This window comes from Apium graveolens, chromosome 8, assembly GCF_009905375.1.
Source record: "Apium graveolens cultivar Ventura chromosome 8, ASM990537v1, whole genome shotgun sequence".
Lineage (NCBI taxonomy): Eukaryota > Viridiplantae > Streptophyta > Magnoliopsida > Apiales > Apiaceae > Apium > Apium graveolens.
Window position 1 is genome coordinate 3864359 of NC_133654.1, and position 20827 is coordinate 3885185.

The 20827-nt window shown below is 35.9% G+C and overlaps 2 protein-coding genes across 2 annotated transcripts; one reads left to right on the forward strand and one right to left on the reverse strand.

The window, feature by feature from the left end:
- The first annotated feature begins 12113 nt into the window (after window positions 1-12113).
- On the forward strand, window positions 12114-17632 carry LOC141677933 (E3 ubiquitin-protein ligase At1g63170-like). Its single transcript, XM_074484064.1, has 5 exons — window positions 12114-12270; window positions 14974-15822; window positions 16357-16482; window positions 16579-16873; window positions 17232-17632. Exons 2-5 carry the CDS (start codon window positions 15149-15151, stop codon window positions 17424-17426), a joined length of 1290 nt encoding a protein of 429 aa, XP_074340165.1. The 5' UTR covers window positions 12114-12270; window positions 14974-15148; the 3' UTR covers window positions 17427-17632.
- A 685-nt stretch (window positions 17633-18317) lies between these two features.
- On the reverse strand, window positions 18318-19912 carry LOC141678572 (non-specific lipid transfer protein GPI-anchored 13-like). The gene is made up of 2 exons (XM_074484916.1): window positions 19457-19912; window positions 18318-18794 (listed from the first exon to the last, which is right to left on the reverse strand). Exons 1-2 carry the CDS (start codon window positions 19782-19784, stop codon window positions 18535-18537), a joined length of 588 nt encoding a protein of 195 aa, XP_074341017.1. The 5' UTR covers window positions 19785-19912; the 3' UTR covers window positions 18318-18534.
- Between the last annotated feature and the right edge of the window lie 915 nt (window positions 19913-20827).

A 20827-nucleotide genomic window follows, 5' to 3' on the forward strand; every position in this document is an offset into this window, starting at 1 on the left:
CCTGCATTGCTTGCACCCAATCAGCATCTTGAAGAGCTTCTTCCACTTTCTTTGGCTCAGACTGAGAGAGAAAAGAATTGTAAAGACATTCATTCGAAGTACCTGTTCTAGTTCTAACACCTGCCTCAGGATTTCCAATTATCAAATCAGGTGTATGTGATTTTGTCCACTTCCTTGCAGATGGAAGATTTTCTCTAGAACTGGATGCTCCCCCATGATTCATGCTGTCTTCGGTTTCATTTTCTGATGCTCCCCCTTAAACTATGCTCTCTGAGTTGGATCCTTCAGCATTTAGATTTTCAGTACTGTCAGTACTTGGCTTATCAGAACTTGACGAATCAGAATTTGAAGAGCCAGATGTATGTTCTGATGCTTCTTGAGATGTGATAATATCTTGAGTATGCTCCCCCTGCATTGGTGCATCTTCCTTTGACGTAGTCACCACAGTTTCAATAACATCAGAGTTTAATCCATCAGAATTTACAGTATCAGGACTTAGACTGTCAGGACTTGAGGTATCAGAATATGAATCTTCATTTTCAAATCTCAACTGATCATGATCAATGCAATCTTCAAGTCCAGTGATCTTCTTGTCATCAAAAGAGACATTGATAGATTCCATGACCACTTTTGTTCTCAAATTATAGACTCTGAAGGCTTTTGTAGAAAGTGGATATCCAACAAAGATTCCCTCATCAGCTTTTAGATCAAACTTGGATAGCTGTTCAGGATGAGTCTTGAGAACAAAACACTTACATCCAAATACATGAAAGTATTTGAGATTTGGCTTCTTGTTCTTCACCATCTCATATGGTGTTTTTCCATGCTTGTTAATGAGTGTTGCATTTTGAGTAAAACAAGCAGTCTGCACAGCTTCAGCCCAGAAATAGGTTGGAAGCTTTGCTTTTTCAAGCATTGTTCGTGCAGATTCAATGAGAGTTCTATTCTTCCTTTCAACAACTCCATTTTGCTGTGGAGTTCCAGGAGCAGAAAATTCCTGCTTTATTCCATGATTTTTGCAGAACTCTTCCATTATCAGATTCTTGAATTCAGTGCCATTATCACTCCTCAAAATTTTCACAGAATCTTTGATCAATTTATCCAGATGTTTGACATGATCAATCAGGATAGATGCAGTTTCACTTTTTGTGTGCAAGAAATACACCCATGTGTATCTGGTGAACTCATCTACTATGACCAACGCATATTTCTTCTTTGCAATAGACATGACATTCACTGGACCAAATAGATCAACATGAAGTAGATAATAAGGTTCAAGAATTGATGATTCAGTCTTGCTCTTGAACGAAGATTTTCTTTGTTTAGCCTTCTGACATGAGTCACAAAGACCATCAGGAACAAACACTGATTTTGGCAGTCCTCTCACAAGATCTTTCTTCATCAATTCATTTATCTTGTTGAAGTTTAAATGAGAGAGTTTCTTGTGCCAATTCCAGCTTTCTTCAGTTGAGGCTCTACTCACTAAACAGATTGCAGAACCATCAGAACTTGTTGAAAGCTTAGCTTCATAAATGTTACCACGCCTGAATCCCTTCAGAACAATTTTTTCTTTAGATTTACTAACTATTTCACAATGTTCTGCAAAGAAATCAACATGATAACCTCTGTCACAGATTTGACTTATACTCAGTAAGTTGTGTTTAAGTCCTGAGACCAGAGCTACATCTTTAATGATGACATTCCCAAGATTGATATTGCCATATCCCAAAGTTTTTCCAATGTTGCCATCTCCATAAGAAACACTTGGGCCAGCTTTCTTCACAAAGTCTGATAGCAGGGCCTTATTTCCAGTCATATGTCCTGAACATCCACTGTCCAGAACTAAAATATTTTTCCTGTTGCCCTGCAATCAAAAAGACCACTAATCATTAGTTTTAAGGACCCAGACTTGCTTGGATCCTTTGGCCTTTTTAGGTTTGTTAACATTTGCAGCGGATTTAGCATCAGATTTTATGTTAACAGTTTTCTTATCAGAACTTATACTACCAGACTTTGAATCAGAACTTACACTAGAAGGAACAACAGAAACTTTCTTTAAAGAAGGTTTTATTTGATAATAATCATAGTACAAACTATGATATTCCTTACAAGTATAAATGGAATGCCATAAACTACCACAATGAAAACAAGGATTTTGTGGTTTGTATCTAACAGACTGACTCTTAACTCCTGATTTTGAAGATACGGAGTTAATATTCTTATTCTTCTTGCAAAAAGAAGCCAGATGGTTAGAACTTCCACAGTTATGACATGCTTTCCTAGGAGCATTAGGAACAGATTTATAGTTATTGCTTTTATTCACACCTTCCTTTCCATTCCTGTTTTTCCTAGGTGATTTTACCTTGTTTGCATTCTTAACATCTTTCAGCTTATGCTTAAGCTGCTTCTTTGTCATTAAGCCTATGTTAACTTCAGCTGTCTTTTCCTGTTTTAGTTTGTCAGAAGCTAATTCCTTTTTAACTTCTGATTTCTCATTTTCAGATTTTTCAGTTACAAACTTAACAGGTTTTAACTTCGGCTTTTGCTTATCAACAGGCTTAATTTCTACAGTTCCTTTTTCATTTTTATTTTCTCCGTAACCTAAGCCCTCTTTCCAGTTTCCACTGCTTAGCAAATTTTGAGTTGTTTTGCCAGAGTTAGTCCAAGTTCTGATAATCTCTCTCTCCTTTTCTAACTCAGTTTTTAGAGATTCATTCATTTTTAGCACTTCATCCCTAACATAAAAAGCATCATCTCTATCCTTCTGAGTTTGATGGAACATGACTAACTCTTTTTCTAAGAAATCATTTCTTTTCCTAAAAGCAAGATTTTCAGAAGTTAATTTTTCACATGTTAAAGTTTGATCTCTATAACTAACAAACATGGTTTTAAGATATCTTCTCAACTCATTAATATCATCAGTATGAAAAGCATAAGTAGTCTGAGGTACCTTTGTTTCAGCAGCTTCAGAACTGCTCTCAGAACTTGATTTATCAGCATTTGCCATCAATGCATAGTTCTCCTCACTTTCAGAGTCTGAGGTGTCTGTCCAGCTTTTCTGCTTTGTGACAAGAGCTTTGCCTTTGTCACTCTTGGTTTTCTTGCAATCAGGAGATATGTGGCCTTTCTCACCACAATTATAACATTTAACATTAGCGTAATCTCCTCTGTCAGACTTTCCTCCTCTTCCTTCAGATCTTCTGAAATTCTTCTTATCAGAACTTATGCCTTTCCTGGAAAACTTCTTTCCCTTCCTGAACTTCTGGTATGCAATCTTTGTGATTCCTTTCACCATAAGAGCACACAGCTTCATCATCTCCTCATCAGCATCAGTTTCAGGCAAGCTTTCAGAATCTGAGTCATCATCACTCTCAGAACTTGATGACTCAGTATCAGACTTTATGATAAGAGCTTTACCCTTGTCTTTCTTTGAGGAAGGTGGTTTGGGGGATTCCTCTTCAGCCTTGAGAGCAACTGTCCTTGACTTTCCTCCTTTCCTCTTGCTTCTTTGTTCCATCTCAAGTTCATGAGTCTTGAGCATTCCATAGATTTCATCAAGAGTTGTCTCATCAAGATTGTAGTTGTCTCTTATTGTTGTTGCCTTCAAATCCCAACATTCAGGAAGAGCTAACAGGAATTTAAGGTTTGTATCTTCAAGATCATACTCCTTATTAACCAATGACAAGTCATTCAAGAGTTTGACAAATCTATCATATACATCAGTCAATGACTCATTAGTCCTAGAGTCAAAGTGTTCATACTCTTGAGTGAGTATTGTCTTCCTATTCTTCTTAACTGTTTCAGTTCCTTGACACCTTGTCTCCAGTGCATCCCATATCTCCTTAGCAGTCTTGCAGTTGATTACCCTGTTTGACATTACATTATCAATGGCACTATGCAATAAGTGTCGTACCTTGGCATCCTTAGCAATAGATGCTATATCTTCAGCAGTGTAATCACTCTTTTCCTTTGGTACGGTCTTTGCTGCTTCACCTGCAACTACAACAGCGAGCTTGGTAGGTTTGTGAGGCCCTTCCTTGATTCTATCAAGGTATTCTGGATCTGTTGCTTCCAGAAACATGGTCATCCTTACCTTGCATATGGGATATTCAGATGGTCTCAATATGGGAACTCTGATAGTCTCATATCGACTCTGAGTTGATGTCTTTGATGATTCCTCAGTTTTGGTAGGCTTAGTTGGAGTTTCTGTGTCAGACATGATTGTGTTTGGATCTTTAACTGTATGTGTGTTAACAGAAGGCTCTGATACCACTTGTTAGGTCACGCTTTCACTGTAGAGGGGGTGAATACAGTGTTTATTACAATCAAATCAAACTTCAAGAACTTATGTAACAGAAAACAAACTTTATTGAAACAATAAACTCTGTTACAATCTGAAACTGTTATCTCTCAGTGATGAACAAAATATCACGAGAGCTGCTAGGGTTACAGTAAATAATCTTCTTGATGATGATAACACTTATAGTGTAAACCCTATGTCTGTGTTTATATATTACACAGTTACAAGATAATCGCTAATTGATATGGAATATAATTCTGCTTCCTAATATATATCAATCAGATATCTTTTCTTCCAAGTATTCCATTCTTTACGGAATTCCTTCTTCATGCATATCTCTTCTTATGTTTATCTTGATCTTCTTAACTTTAATCAGCTACTGTCCTTATCTGATCGTCCTTTAGCACTTAAGTTCTGATATCTATCTCCTGATGCTTAAGTACTGATATCCCTTAAGTTCTGACGTCCAGTATAAGTACTGATTAGTTAAGTACTGATTTGTTCTGTTCAAATAAGATCTGAAATCTAAACATAAAACTTATTAGCCATGACATTATCAAATATATCTAACAATGTTTCTAAACTCTGATAAGTGATATGTTTGTTCTAGTACCTATTCAATCCTATGAGGATAACCGTGCTAGATAACTGACCTAATAGTCTTTAATAAACAAATGATTCCATGTAAGAAGTAATTATTTCGGTGGAAATCTAATGACACTAGCAAATTCTGATAATTGAGCTTAGTTAAGTTTACTTTGTATATCTTATTACTAAGTCACAAATTAGAATAATGCTACTCATCTGTTAAGTTCTGATACTAGTAAAACTGCTGAATGTACTAAGTGCTGATAAACCTCACTTATCAAAAGAAAAAGCAAAAAGATCAAAGAATAACATCAGGTACTCCTTTGAGATCTAGAGTAAAAATGTGGAAGGGACGACCCAAGTGCATTGTTGGTATTAAGTAAATATGCATTAGAAAAGCAAAATATTTTCTTGATGACTTTTCACACTCTATGATTACTGGAGAAATACTCTGAGAATAGCATAAATTCTGATAAACAGTCGTGACTCACTTACACTGAGAAGCCACTGTAAAATAGAATTGTAAAAGATGCATAAAATTAGCACAAAACAGTTGAGATGGACTCAAGCATGAACTCATTCATCAGTAGGTTTCAGGACAATGACAGATCTTTAGCAAAATTTTAGTTATGCCTTATTTCTAAGATGTACTGAAGTGAATCAGACTTTACTCTTTGTATGTTTTTAGCTTAATACACACACTAATCACTCCATCTGAATGATGAAAATTTCTGTGGTGGTCTATGTTATTTTAGATAAACAGTCATGGTGTCATTATTGCACAAATTCTGAGGACAAGTTCTAAGTTACACGATTAAGTTCTGACGTCCATAACTCAGAACTTGTATGAGTATTTACTAAGATGGCATTCCTTTTTCGAGTTAAGAAATTATGTTCTGATGACTGTTAAGTTCTGGTATACGTCTAAGTTCTGATTTCTCAGTCTAATCCTTTACTTGGCTTATCTGTGAATAAAATTTGATAACAGTCTCAGTTCAAACTAGAATATGTTGAAGTGGAAGATTAATAGTCACTATGATTAGGATTAATGGTATTTGTCCTTGAACAGTCCACTGTTTCTTGTGTCTTGTGCGGTCTAGACCATGATTCCTCTTTCCAATGACTATTATTCTTTTTCAAAGTCTAGGGAGACGAGGTAGAATTAATTCTACCTGTCAGCATTAATTATCTTTACGTCTCTTGGCATTCTCTTGCCTATATAAGCAACCACTTCACATCAGTCTCTCCTTCACATTCTTCTCACACACTTATCCTCCTTCATCTGTCAAAAACACAATGGTTCGATACAACATGTTTTTAAACAACCAAACCTTCACTATGGAGCTAAGTTGTGCCGAGTGGCAGCATGGGTGGCATGTAACAGCCATTCCTGAGGAGATCTGGGATTCTGTCCCACAGGAGGTGCTGACTCACCTTCTATTCTTCTATATGGATTACCATCGCCATCTGGAGCGATTGGAGGAGGAAAGGCGGGAAGCTATCCGTCAGCAAGAGCGAATCATACGACTCGCCATCTTGTTCGTCGAAGATAGGAAGAGGAAGATGACTTAATCTTGTCTTCTTCCTGTTCTTCTTCATCCTCAGCTTTGTCAGGCTTCTTAGCTAGGACTAAAGTTGTTGATGTTAGGATTAGGAGCTTAGGGAAAATCTTGTATAAGTACTGATGTAATTTCCATTTCATAAATGTATTGTCTTGATATATTAATGAAAGTTGTTTTTACTTCAAGATTTTGTCTCTGAGTTATTTCATCCTGTGTTGATAAATCCTGATTGATGTTCTGATGACCATATATATTGTGTTTCTTATTAAGTTCTGATTCTTTTTCAGCACTTACTCCTTTAATTTATCTTGGTCATTTTCATGTGATGTATTTTCAGAATATCAATGATGCATTGAAAAATAATTCAATCAGTACTAATGGTTTAAATTTTGAATTAAAACTGTTTCTCTTGATTAATGGAACGGTTTTTCCTTGAAACAAGGCAACTGGGTAAGTAATGATTCCTATTTTCTCGAGCCCAGTAACTGACCGTTATTACTGCATGTCTGACAAGTGTCCAACGGTAACATTTTTTTTCAGAGTATAAGTACAACAAAGAGAAGATTTCTTTAATCTTTTATTTTCTTTATACTTTATCTCTCTTCTTACTTTTACTCTCTTTCTCCTTCTTTCTCACGTTGGTTTTTTCATACAGACATTATCTCAATCACCTAACAGGCATACTTGAATCTCAATATTTTTCACATGGCGCCAAAGGATTTAATCATTAATTGAGCAAAGTTTGTTCCAAACAACTATGCTGCAATTCTTGATCATGCTGAAGCTCCATCTGAATTGCACTTTGTGCAAGATCTTCTTGCACATAGTGAGGTTGGGTACACCTTAACTCAGCCTGAATTATTTTCAAGTCAACAAGTTCTGAGGTTCTGGAGGACTGGAGTTTTTGATGATGGTGGTAATCGTGGAACTCCCAGTATTATCTTCCAAGTGGGTGATTCATCCTTTGTAGTCACTCCTGGTACAGTACGCAGGGCTTTACATCTTCCAGAAGATTGTACTTTCTCAATTCCAGAGGACTCAGCCCTTCGGGAGTTAATGGCTGAATTGGGATATGAAAAGAGTCTGACGAAACTTGGACAGTTGAAACGGGCTAATATCAGAAGAGAATGGAGTTTCTTCTTTGATTGCATCACCAAAGCTTTTGGGAACAAATGTTCAAATTTTGATGTTATCCCAATTCTGAGTCAGCACATAGGGTATGCTATTATTCATCAAACTCATTTTGATTTTACAACTGGAATAATTGGTTTTATTGGGGATAGGATGACAGAGGATAGAGATGTTGTTTATTTTGCTAGATTCTGTCAACTTATTTACACTTACTGTACTGATGAACCTCATTTAGTCAGCACTCAAACCCCACATTTTAAGGTTGCAAAATGATACTTTAATGACCTGGTAAATGCTGATACTAAGAAGAAAGTGGTTAGACCATTACAGATTCCTAAGTCTGTAAAACAGATTATGGTCAATGCTGATCCTGATACTTATAGATCTGTTTACTCTGATGTCCAATCACCTCCAACCACCCAAAATCCATCAACCTCAGTACCTACCTCTCATTCTACTCAACCTACCCTCAGAACTTATCTCAAATCCTATCTCTCCACTTCACAGACTGCTCAACCTTCTTCTTCAGCACCTACTGTGAAGCCTACATCCTCTAAGTCAAAGAGAACAAAGATTGTTCCTCAAACACCTCAAAAGAGGAGGAGAATTACTTTGAGAGATGAATCAGATTCTGAGGATCAGATTCCTTCTTCAGAACCTGTGGTAGATGAAGATGAGAAAACAACTTCTCAGAAGGATTCTGAAATTGGGGGTTCTAGGCTTCTCAAGCGGCTTAGACGAATGATAGTTCCTGAAACTCCCAAGGAATCCAAATCCACAAGGAAGTACAAGAAACAGAGGGCACAAAGGCCATTTCAGATGATGAGGAGGAAGCAGCTAAGGAAGGGGATCAGGAATCTCTGATCTCACAAGACAAGGAATTTGCTCCAGTCACTTCTTCTCCATCAACTCCATCTCATGAAGCTGTATCTGACAAGGCTAACTCACCATCTGTGTCTCTTGTTGATCCAGGCACAAGTGCTGAAATTGACATTCAGAACCTGGTTGTGCCTGAAATACTTTTCTTAGAAGCTCCAACAGCAAATAATCCTTCCACAACACATGTTACTGATGCTGTTCAAACTCCAGAGTTATCAACAACACCTTCTCTGCATCAAGATGCTGATGATCAGAATTTAGGTGAACATCAGGATATGGCTGTTGATCAGAACTTAGAACAAGATCAGCAATTAGAGGATGCTGAAGCCTCCATTGCTACTCACACTGTTGTCTTATCAGAAGATACTGATTCTTTAAGTTTTGATGCTGCGAATGTTGGAGATACTGGTGATGCTGCTCCAACTGTAGATGCTGATGAAGCAGGTCCTTCCGGACATACTCCACCACCGACTCTTCCTAAGTCTGAACTGGTAAAGGAGTTTGTTATCAGGGATGCACCAGTGCCTTAGAGTGAAACTCCTGCAGGTCAGGAGTGGACTAAGGAATGGAACTCAGTTTCATGTGTTCCAAATGCTTTACATCTTGCTGAGCACTTGACTAAAGCTGATGAAATGTTAAATTCTGATGATTTCAAGGTCTTCATTCAACTACTCATGCAGAGCTACACAAGATTCAGGAGAACTTTATCAAACAGGAACAAGTTTGGAAAATTGATAAGAAAAAGTTCTTTCAACCTACCATTGACAGGATTGCTTATATTGAGAAAACTCAAGAGAAACAACAAGCTCAGATTGATCAAATTCTGACAAATCAAGCTTCTCATCAATTGCAACTTACTGAAATCCAGACCTCAGTGGAACTACTTATCTCTCTTTTATTACCTGCTGATGCCAAAAAGGGGGAGAAGGTAATTAAGTCCAAATGCAAAACCAACAAGACACTGCAAGGAAAGGATGATGGAAAAGATGACCAAGGAAACTCTGGAATGAGTAGTGGTCATAGTCAAGGTAGAAGGTTTACATCAAGACAAGCTAGTCACAGAACAAGTTCTGATACTGGGAAAAGAATAAGTTCTGCTGCTGGTAAAAGGATAAGTTCTGATGAACTTCTAGATCTTGACGAGGAAATGTCAAGACAGTTATTTCTTCAAGAAAATCCAGGAATGGACTTGGAAAGTTTAAAGGAAGAAGAAGCCAGACTTAAATCAGAGAAAGTCACATCTAAATCTGAAGCTTCTGGTAAAAAGTCACTTCCAAAACCTAAAGGCATTGTGATCAAAGAAAGGACACATACTGAAGCAACATTGGCTAGATCACAACCACAGATAGATCCAAGATCCAAGGGTAAAGAAAAGGTTGGTGAACCTATCAAGGCTTATGTACCTCCTAAAGAAGAAGAAATAGCTGATGAAAAAGATGATATTGCTCTGATTTCAAGAAAAGTTCTTAAAACAACCTCTGACATTGCTCAAGTTGTTCAGAGTCAAGAAATTGTAAGTTTTGATATTCAGAAGAAGCAAGTAACCTCTGACAGAGCTCAAGTTAACTTGATATCAGAAAATAGATCAAAGACACTCCTACCAGGATTCACTAAAGCAAAACAGACTCAATTTTTGAAGACTACTGCAAGTGGTTTTGAAGCAAAAGTAGTTACTGGAAAGGAAGCTAGAGATAAAACTGGATTGGGAAGTGCTGATGAAAGAAGAGTACACAACACTACCAATGATCCAACTTCCTTGAGTGAACCAGGTATTGGAGCAACTCCTGAGAGATTGAATCAACTGGAATCTGTACAGATGGTTTACCATACCTACTTGAAAGAATACATCATGTTGTATTTCGTGACAGATGGTAGGGTTTATCATATAAGACAAAATGCCATTCCTTTGAAGTATTTTGAAGAATTGGAGCATGTACTTTTCTTACTTCAAGTGGATGACAGAATAACAGAGACTGCTGCAAACTACTTAAAAGAACAGATTCAGAAACAGAAAAGGCTTTATCTGTTAAGTCTGACAACATATATGTTCCAAAGTACAGATATCACAATGATGATATTGTTGATATGAAGCCTAATACTGCACAGATCAGAACGTATCTTGGTATTAAGGGACTTGAATTCAATCTTGAGTCTGACAAAGCTTATGTCATAAGACTAGATCAGGAGTTGAGAAAAGCAAAGATTAATGATCTCAGAGCTGCAATCTTTCAAACTGGTGAAGATACTGCAGAGCTTAAAGGTGTTAAAAGGAGAATGATTGATGAACTAAGATATGCTGAGAAATGTTTGTTGAAGAACTATCTCAGAACAACTCCTGACATCAGAGAGATCAGAAAATGAAGAAGCCAAGTCGAAGATCTACAACTGCTTAAATTCTGATATTTATACAGATTGAAGTTGTTATCAGAAGCTGAAATTGGTAAAAACTTTAAGGACTGTAAGTTGTAGTTATCTAGTCTAATTCTCATGCATTTGTACTTAATGTTTTTGACATCATCAAATATCTGTTAAACTTGTATATTTTGTTAATTTACAAGTTGGGGGAGATTGTTAGATATATTTGATAATGTCATGGCTAATATGTTTTATGTTTAGCTTTCAGATCTTACGTGAACATGATAAATCAGTACTTAACTGTTGATCAGTACTTATACTGGAAGTCAGGACTTAAGGATATCAGTACTTATATTATCAGGAGATAATCATCAGAAGATAGATATCAGAACTTAAGTGCTGAAGGACAATCAGAAAAGGACAGTAGCTGATTAAAGGAAAGAAAATCGAGATAAACATAAGAAGAGATATGCATGAAGAAGGAATTCCGTGAAGAATGGAATACTTGGAAGAAAAGATATCTGATTGATATATTTTAGGAAGCAGAATTATATTCCATATCAATTAGCGATTATCTTGTAACTGTGTAGTATATAAACACAGACATAGGGTTTACACTATAAGTGTTATCATTATTAGAAAAGATTATTCATTGTAACCCTAACAGCTCTCGTGATATTTGTTCATCACTGAGAGGTAACTGTTCCATACTGTAACAGAGTTTATTGTTTCAATAAAGTTTGTTTTCTGTTACTTAAGTTCTTAAAGTTCGATTTGAGTGTACTATACACTGTATTCACCCCCTCTACAGTGTGTGTGTGACCTAACATAAAATATGATATTAATGTTATAAAAGAAAAAAAATCAAATGCATGTGATTTTTAATTGTGATTCGATTGCGAGACTGAGACAAATATTATTTTAAAAAATAAATTTAAACGAGTATTAAATAAGTATATTAATAAGGAACACTCGAATTCACTCATCTATTAACAAAACGTTATTTTTTGTTGAAGTAGAAATCTCGAACCAACAAACAAACCAAATAAACTCGGTAAATATCGCATAAAACAACGTATGAGGAAGATATAATGTGCGCAGTCTTATCCTTACTCAAAAAAATAAAAAGACTATTTTAGCAACCCTAGAGGTGTATTACAGGCTAAAAATGATAAATAATAATATATCAAAATATGTAATTTAAAAATTTAATTAACATGTGTCCGCTGAAAATCTCTCTCTATCCGTTTCTCTATTACCTCTCATATCTCTCTGTATGTGTCATCATCAACATGAATAAAATAAAGATAATATAATATTAATATATACTTGCACAAATTATACACACACATATACATACAAACATCAATATACAATTCATATTTTTACCTACCAGGCGACTTGTTAATCAAGTGATTATCGATCATAGCTGACTCTATCTCCTCACATTTCACGGTAATTTCTCATCAATTGAATAAAATTTGTATTATTTTTATGTAATTTATTCATTTTATTTGCGATTTTAATTGTATAATTCAATTATTATTGTTGTTAATTTGAATGATTTGAGTTTTGACCTGTTTGTTTGATTAAAAGGCGTTGTGTTGTTAATTATGTGTAATTAGGTTGTTAATTTTGTTCGCGTGATGTAATTTGAATGTGTAATTATGTTTGAATTGGTTGCGTTTCGAAATGATTAGAAGATGTTATGTGTTTCGTAGGTTTAGCAGAATTTAGCTGAATCGGTTTCGATTGTTTCGTATTGTTGAAGAGATTTTATTTGTTGTTATAGGGAGATATTGTTAGCATGATAAGGTTCGGTGTTTAGGTGAATTGGTTGCGGTGTTGTGGTGCTATTAGGTTGTTTGAATGATTAGAAGATATTGAGTTATATGTTTCGTTTAGCTGAATTGGTTTGGATTGTTGTGTTACACCAGGTTATTGTTAGCGTGATATGGTTCGGTGTTTAGTTGAATTGGTTGCGGTGTTGTGGTGCTATTAGGTTGTTTGAATGATTACAAGATATTGAGTTATATGTTTCGTTTAGCTGAATTGGTTTGGATTGTTGTGTTACACCGGGATATTGTTAGCGTGATATGGTTCGGTGTTTAGTTGAATTGGTTGCGGTGTTGTGGTGCTATTAGGTTGTTTGAATGATTACAAGATATTGAGTTATATGTTTCGTTTAGCTGAATTGGTTTGGATTGTTGTGTTACACCGGGATATTGTTAGCGTGATATGGTTCGGTGTTTAGTTGAATTGGTTGCGGTGTTGTGGTGCTATTAGGTTGTTTGAATGATTACAAGATATTGAGTTATATGTTTCGTTTAGCTGAATTGGTTTGGATTGTTGTGTTACACCGGGATATTGTTAGCGTGATATGGTTCGGTGTTTAGTTGAATTGGTTGCGGTGTTGTGGTGCTATTAGGTTGTTTGAATGATTAGAAGATATTGAGTTATATGTTTCGTTTAGCTGAATTGGTTTGGATTGTTGTGTTACACCGGGATATTGTTAGTGTGATATGGTTCGGTGTTTAGTTGAATTGGTTGCGGTGTTGTGGTGCTATTAGGTTGTTTGAATGATTACAAGATATTGAGTTATATGTTTCGTTTAGCTGAATTTAGCTGAATTAGTTTGGATTGTTGTGTTACACCGGGATATTGTTAGCGTGATTCGTGATAGGATTGTTATGTTTAGCTGAATTGGTTGTGGTGTTGCGGTGCTGTAAGGTTGTTGAAATAATTGGATAAAATGGAGGTATTATTTGTGTGATGTGATTCGTTTTTCTAGCTGATGTGGTTGCGGTGTTGTGGTGCTATTCGGTTGTTTGAATGACGAGAAGATATCGAGTTATATGTTTCGTTTAGCTGAATCAGTTTGGATTGTTGTGCTACACTGGGATATTTTTAGCATGATAGGATTCGTATGTTTAGTTGAAGTGGTTGCGGTGTTGGTACTGTTAGGTTGTTCAAATAATTGGATGGTATTTGTATTGTTTGTGTGATATTCGTTTTTCTAAATGAATTGGTTGCGCTGTTTTGGTACTATTAGGTTGTTTGAATGATATGATGTTAACGTGTTATTGTTTGTGTGATATAAATTTGAAAGCTAGCTGTGTCATTTGCACTGTTGTGGTACTGTTAAGTTGTTACATTAGAACTGATTAGAAGATATTGATTAGTTTTTGTGTGATTTGATTTTTATGTTTAGCTGAATTAGTTGCGTTGTTGTGGTACTGTCAGGTTGTTAAAATTATTAGAAGATTTCGAGTTATTATTTGTATTATATGATTCTTATACTTAGCTCAATTGGGCTGCTGTTCTGGAACTGATATGTTGATAAAGTGATTGGATGATATAAAGTTAATGGTCGTATGATATGATTCATATGTTAGCTGAATAGGTTGCATTGTTGTGGTACTGTTGGGTTTCTAAATGATTAGAAATTTTCAAGTTGATTTCATTTGTAGGTTTGTCTAAATTGGTCGTGCTACAGTTTGGTTGGTTAAATGATTCGAAGATACTGATTTATTGTTTTTGTAAATTTTTCCTATGTTTAGCTCAGCTGATTTTGTTTTTGTGGTACCTTTAGGAGGTTAAAATAACTAAAAGATATTGAGTTATTGTATGTCTGATGTATATAACATATGTTTGGCTAAGTTGGTTGCTTCTTCACGTTGATTAGCATTTATTTTAATTAGAACTTAACATGCAGCTGAATTAAGGTATTGCATCCAGTGTTGTGTAATTTTGATTTAATCAATGTTCTTTTCTTTGTGGTTAAGAAAATGGCATGTAAATTAAGGGGTTTGTGTGTTGCATTTGCATTGTTCTACTTGTAAAGCATGTTTACTTTCTGGAATCAAATTAAAGGAGTTTCTTTTTTGGCAGATTGGGAGGGTAGGGTAATTAAGTCGTGATGTTTTGTATCCTACACTTTTTAAGGAGGATTTAAAAGATTGTGTAGGTTCTTTGTCTCCTGTGATAAATTTAGTTGTATAGAAAGGAATACCCTTCAATGCTTTAAGCTAGCATACTCTCTACTTGTTATCTTTGTGATAAAATGAGAAAAAGATAGTGCACAGAAGCATTTCTTACTCTAAATATCTTCTCTTATGCTATATTTTTTTATGTAATTCTAACACGTTGCTTTTACAGACAGGTGAGAATTGAAGTACTTTGAACGTAGGATTGCATTAACTTGTCACCACTACTATATTTGATTCATAGGATCTGAATATTGTTACTGTATATGCTTGGAAACGACTGCATAGAGGAGCAAACTAAAAACCATAAATCTATGATCTGTAATTAATTAATTCGGTTTACTACAATGGCTGGTTCATCTCCCGAAGCAATCAGAGAAAACCGAACTGACAGTTATCCTTTGCTCATGGAGCAGTCAGAAAATGGTGAGAGTAGTGACCATGTTATCGACATAGAGAGACACGGTAATGCATCCTCGTCCTCTTCAGTTTCATCTAATAATCATTCTTCAAGCTTCAGTCATAATGAACAAAGGCCATCAAGTAGCTCTCAAGCAACTATTAATCGTTCACCTAGATCTACATCTAATTTGCCGAATCCACCCAGTCCTTCTCTCTCAAGGAGAGGTGAAGCATATGGTCGTCGTCACTGGAGCCCTTTTAATACTATGCTATGGATTTCCATTGAGCTTGCATTTATTTCAGCTCAAATAATTGCAGCAATTGTTGTTTTGTATGTATCGAGACATGAAAACCCACAGACCCCTTTATTTGCTTGGATTGTTGGTTATGCAACTGGATGCGTTGCATGTCTTCCTTTACTTTACTGGCGCTATCTTCACCGGAATCAAGCTCCTGAGCAAGTGTCAACTCCCGTGCGACAGGATTCCTCTCAAAATAACTCTCAAGCCGAACAGAATTCTTATATAACTATTGCGTTGACTCGTTCCTCTGAAGAAGAAGGTCAAAATAATGAGCCGCAAACTCAGAATACACAAAGTATTAGACCTGAAAATTCAAGGTAGCTTATTCTATGTGCCTGTCACGGGATTTGATACTTAATGCAGGTTTTAGATATGATGAAATATGTTTGAGATTCGTGGTTTAAATATAATAACTGAAAACCCAGTAAATCTCATATGTGCGAACTGCCTAATAGTATTAGATGGATAAACACAAAGGGTAGATAGACATCTATGATGTACATTGATCCCCACTGTGGTTTTGTATTCCTAATATCAGATAATTAGAAATTTGCAGAATGCTTGATAATCTGTTTTTTATTTTTATTTTGGTTATTAATATACATTTCTATTGGATATTATTGTAGTAACTGAGTACGTATAAATGTGTTTTTACTATATTACATGAAAATTGGAAAATGAGTAAGTGAAGGCTGTCTATGTTCTTGTATGATTTTTTTTGCATGCTAGTGACATGCGTATGTATCCCCATGACCTAGTGTAGATTAACAGTGCTTATGCTTGTAACGTGATTTCTATAGCGTATATACACATTATTGTAGTTAGTTAAAGGAGTTGTTTCTTCCTTGAAGGCTTATGGCACTAGTGGACCAATTTAAGATGGCACTGGATTGTTTCTTTGCTGTGTGGTTTGTTGTTGGAAATGTATGGATTTTTGGAGGAAATGCATCTGCTGCTGATGCTCCAAATTTGTATAGGTAAGCACCAGTTATTCACAAAAAAAGAAAAAGAAATAGAAGCTTCTCTTTGAATGTACTCTGTAAATCCTCAACACCTTCCTGGCCTATTTGCAGGTTATGTATAGTTTTTCTTACAATTAGCTGCATCGGGTATGCTATGCCCTTCATTTTATGTGCGATGATATGCTGCTGCTTGCCGTGTATAATATCAATTCTTGGGGTCCGGGAGGATGTGAATCAAATGAGAGGAGCCAGTGAAGAGTCCATTAATGCTCTGCCGAAGCACACATTCCAACTGAAGAGAAACGGAAGTAGTAGCAGTAGAGACAGTAGTAGTTCAGGAGCTGATGAAGGTGGAGTTGTAGCAGCAGGAACAGAAAAGGAGCGTGTCATTTCAGGGGAAGATGCTGTAAGTTCTATCATTATTATTTACTATTTTTCACAATTTGATTATCACATGAATAAAAAAAAGTTATCCATTGATGTGCACCTTGAACTATTTCATTTTGTTCAACCCCACCATTTTCTGTTGTTAAATATAGGTATCGTCCACTTAGTTGTATACTTGTATTCAGGCTTAGAATAAGAGGATGTGGCCTTAAGCATCTAGTTGGGTATCTTGTGTTTGATTAGTTTGACCAGATAGTTTGCACAGGGTATAGTAGTTGACTAGTAGGTTGCTCCTTAGGGGTCAAGGGAAGATTTATTTAAATATCTTATGTTTTAAGTAACAGATTCTGATCTGATGTAAATTCTACTTTATTCAGGTTTGTTGCATTTGCTTGGCGAGATACACGGACAATGATGAGTTGAGGGAGCTTCCATGCTCTCATTTCTTTCATACACACTGTGTGGACAAATGGCTAAAGATCAATGCATCATGTCCACTTTGCAAGTTTGAGATTGCTGGTAGCAATGAAAATCCTTCATCAACTGTCGACCCCAATCAGCAAGAGTGTTGATGAATTTTAATTAAGGGACTGAAGCAAACAGGTGAAGCCGGCCTACGAGGTTTTAGAGCGTCTCAAATATATACTGCCTTCAGTTTGTTATATACTGTTTGTTTTATAGCAAACAAGTTACTTGTACAGGTGACTAGTTGAGTGATATTAAGATACTGTAACATGACGGCATGGTATATAGAATCCCAATTATGCTTTGCCCAAAATTGAGCTTAACGGCTTCAAGAAATCATATATAGTGAAATTCTACAATTTAGGGCTTTCGAAAAATCATATATATAGACCCTATACTTCGGAGATTTCAAAGACGAGTTTTTCCAAGTGGAGGCTACATGGAGAGAACTTCACCATCTTATGTAGGAACCTTCTTGTACTTTTTAGCTTTTCTTACTACCTGCAATTCATCTGTAAATTAACATCACTGTAGATCACTGGAATTTAGTCGTTGACACATGAAATTGGTAAAAAAGAGCTTCTGATATCCAGATTTGCTCATTTCTAACCACTGTGCTCTGACATTTTTGTATCGTTGCGAGCGTTTGAAGGACTTCATTTTCTTGATAGTGTAAAGAGTCTGAATACCGTACACCAATATTGTTGCATTAGTAGATACTAATTGCTTGAGCATAGAGAGGAACCATCTGGCTTTTCATGTGTATACCGTATCACGAAATATGTCAATTTTGCAGATATTAATTGATTGAGCTGAGAAAGGAACCATTTGACTTCTGATATGGCGGCACGGGTGTGTGATACCTCTATGTAGCATTTTAGATGTTAGAATATAATTTGGGACACTAGAACAAACCCTTGGCAACAGTTCAGACTTTACATTGATTATAGGCACAGTATATTCTAAACTTTTGATGCTAGCTAATGAAGCTGTTTGGCTAGTAGATTATAAGAAGTGTATAATGCACTTTTTAGGCTAGTATTTCAGAGAATAGAAGACAGATTTAACAAAACACGAATTTGCAAGGTCTTATTTTTGTTATTATGAAAACTGGAGGAGGAAACTACTCTTGCAAAAACAGAATATAAGTATTTAACCAAATAATTCCCTACAGTTCCTTGCATTATTTAGTTAGGGAGCAGAATATTGTGTGCCTTAAATGAGAGCTAGTGTGCTTGAAGCTAATCCAATAATTGCCATGACTCCACCACTCAACAATGCCCCTCCAGCATTGGTGCTTGTAGTTGTCTTTGTTTCAGATGCCGTGCCTGAGGCAGTAGGAGTTGACGTTGATGATGGCGTCGATGATGAACCAGAAGATGATGCGGAAGCTGGTAGTGAATCTGTTGCAGGTGAGGCTCCTTCTAATTTGAAGATCTTGGCTTTGGGTGAATCTGCTGGGAGATTTAGTAGTGCTGCATAATACCAGAAACAATAGTAAATATATCATATCACCTTAAGTTTATGCACCACATTATGTTCATTTCTTACGGAACTGAGAGTGCATTTTACTCTAGGCTATTTTTTTTGTTTTATATTTATCGATGCATAATATTTTTCGGTATATAGGTAGGGAGAGTGATGAATCTAACACATAAAAATTTGACGAGAGGGAGGGGGAAGTAGTCCTGTCACTAAGCTATCAACGTATTCTTTTTATTAGGTTATCATATTTATAAATTTAAATGATATAAAGGGCAAGACTTTATCTCTTGTCGTTTCATGTACTGTGGATTAAAATCTGGCCTACCCTCGAGATTCATTAGAACAGATAGTAATTTGTAAGACATATAAGCCTGATTACTAAAAAATGGACAATGAAGTGAAGAGTAGGGAATGCTTACTCTGGATTAGAATCTGGTCTACCCTCGAGATTCATTAGAACGGATAGTAATTTATAAGACATATAAGCCTGATTACTTAAAAATGGACAATGAAGTGAAGAGTAGGAAATACTTACTCTGGATTAGAATCCGGCCTACCCTCGAGATTCATTAGAACGGATAGTAATTTGTAAGACATATAAGCCTAATTACGAAAAAAATGGACTATGAAGTGAAGAGTAGGGAATGCTTACTGGGGCAGTCGGAAACTTTGGCATCACTTTTGCAAGCAGTAGGCATTTGAAGGGCCAATGTAGTGTTGATAGGAAGACCCATAGAAGTATCAGTGCTCTCTATGATAAGAACACACAAACACTTTGGTTTTGCACTTCTCACTTTCTCAGCATCTGCGCAACATGTTGGGGTTGGCTTCTTGGCTGATCCACTCACATACGGTATACACTCTGCCATATTCGCCATTTGGTCTGCACAGTCGTTCTCGTCTTGTTCCAGTGTGGCCATTGCCAGTGTTGCTGCTGTGGCCACAAAAATGCAGAAAATTGCTAGTGCCTTGCTCTCCATTTCACTAGTTTTCTTCTTAATAATACAAGTTTCTCCCCTTTCTGTTACTTGTCCTGCTGTAGAAGAAATGAACTAGTTTCTTTTTCTGCTGAGTTTCTTCTCTTGTTTTGAGGTTAGTTGGGACTTGCATGGTATATTTATATACAGAAGTTGGAGTTGGGCACTAAATGTTTTCCTATCTTATCATGCACTCGTTTTATCCTCAGCATCAGAAAATTTAATACGCGTGGAAGACATATTTTTAACTTTAGCATAGTATCTCCATAGTTTTTTTGATAGAGTTTATTTTTAAGAAATGTAGTTCACAAAGATTATGGCGGGGTTTGGATACATTATGGAAATGGGAATCGGGAAAAGGAATGGAGGGTATGGGAATTATGGTTAATGGAAAGGAAATCAAATGAAAATCCAGGTATGATGGGTTTGATTTCACCACCTAGAGGGAATGAAGTTCTCATTCTACATTACTAAATTGTTAATCCAAAAGGTTTAAGGTTCTGATTTTCATTAACCGAGAACCAAATACCTCCTATATTTCTATATACACAAATAATAGTATTGTTAAAGTTTCTAGCAGGAATAAGTTACACAGAAAACGTGCAAAAAATTAAAACAAAACTTATTTTGGTATGGAGACGGTAGTTTTTTTTTTAAATTAAAGTCAGCTTTTAAAAATTCAAAACTTCTTGATATTTATATAAAGAAGGTTTTCACTGTATTACATAAGAAATTTTACCAAAACATTTCATATCATCTGAACAATGGACCAAAATGTCACTTTTGAGTGCTAAATGGTCCAAAATGTCACTTTTGAAAATAATGACCCAAAATGTCACTTCAAAACGAAATTCGTCTTACATTTTGTATTTTTAATGCAAAACGGTACTTCGTGTTCCGTTTTGGTACTTTAATTTTTTTATAATGTGCAAAACGGTGGTTGAAATAGCGTTTTGGCTGGAAACGGTACATCATATAGCGTTTTGTACCAAAACGGAACTTCATCTACCGTTTTGCGCATAAAAATCCAAAATACCAAAACGTTA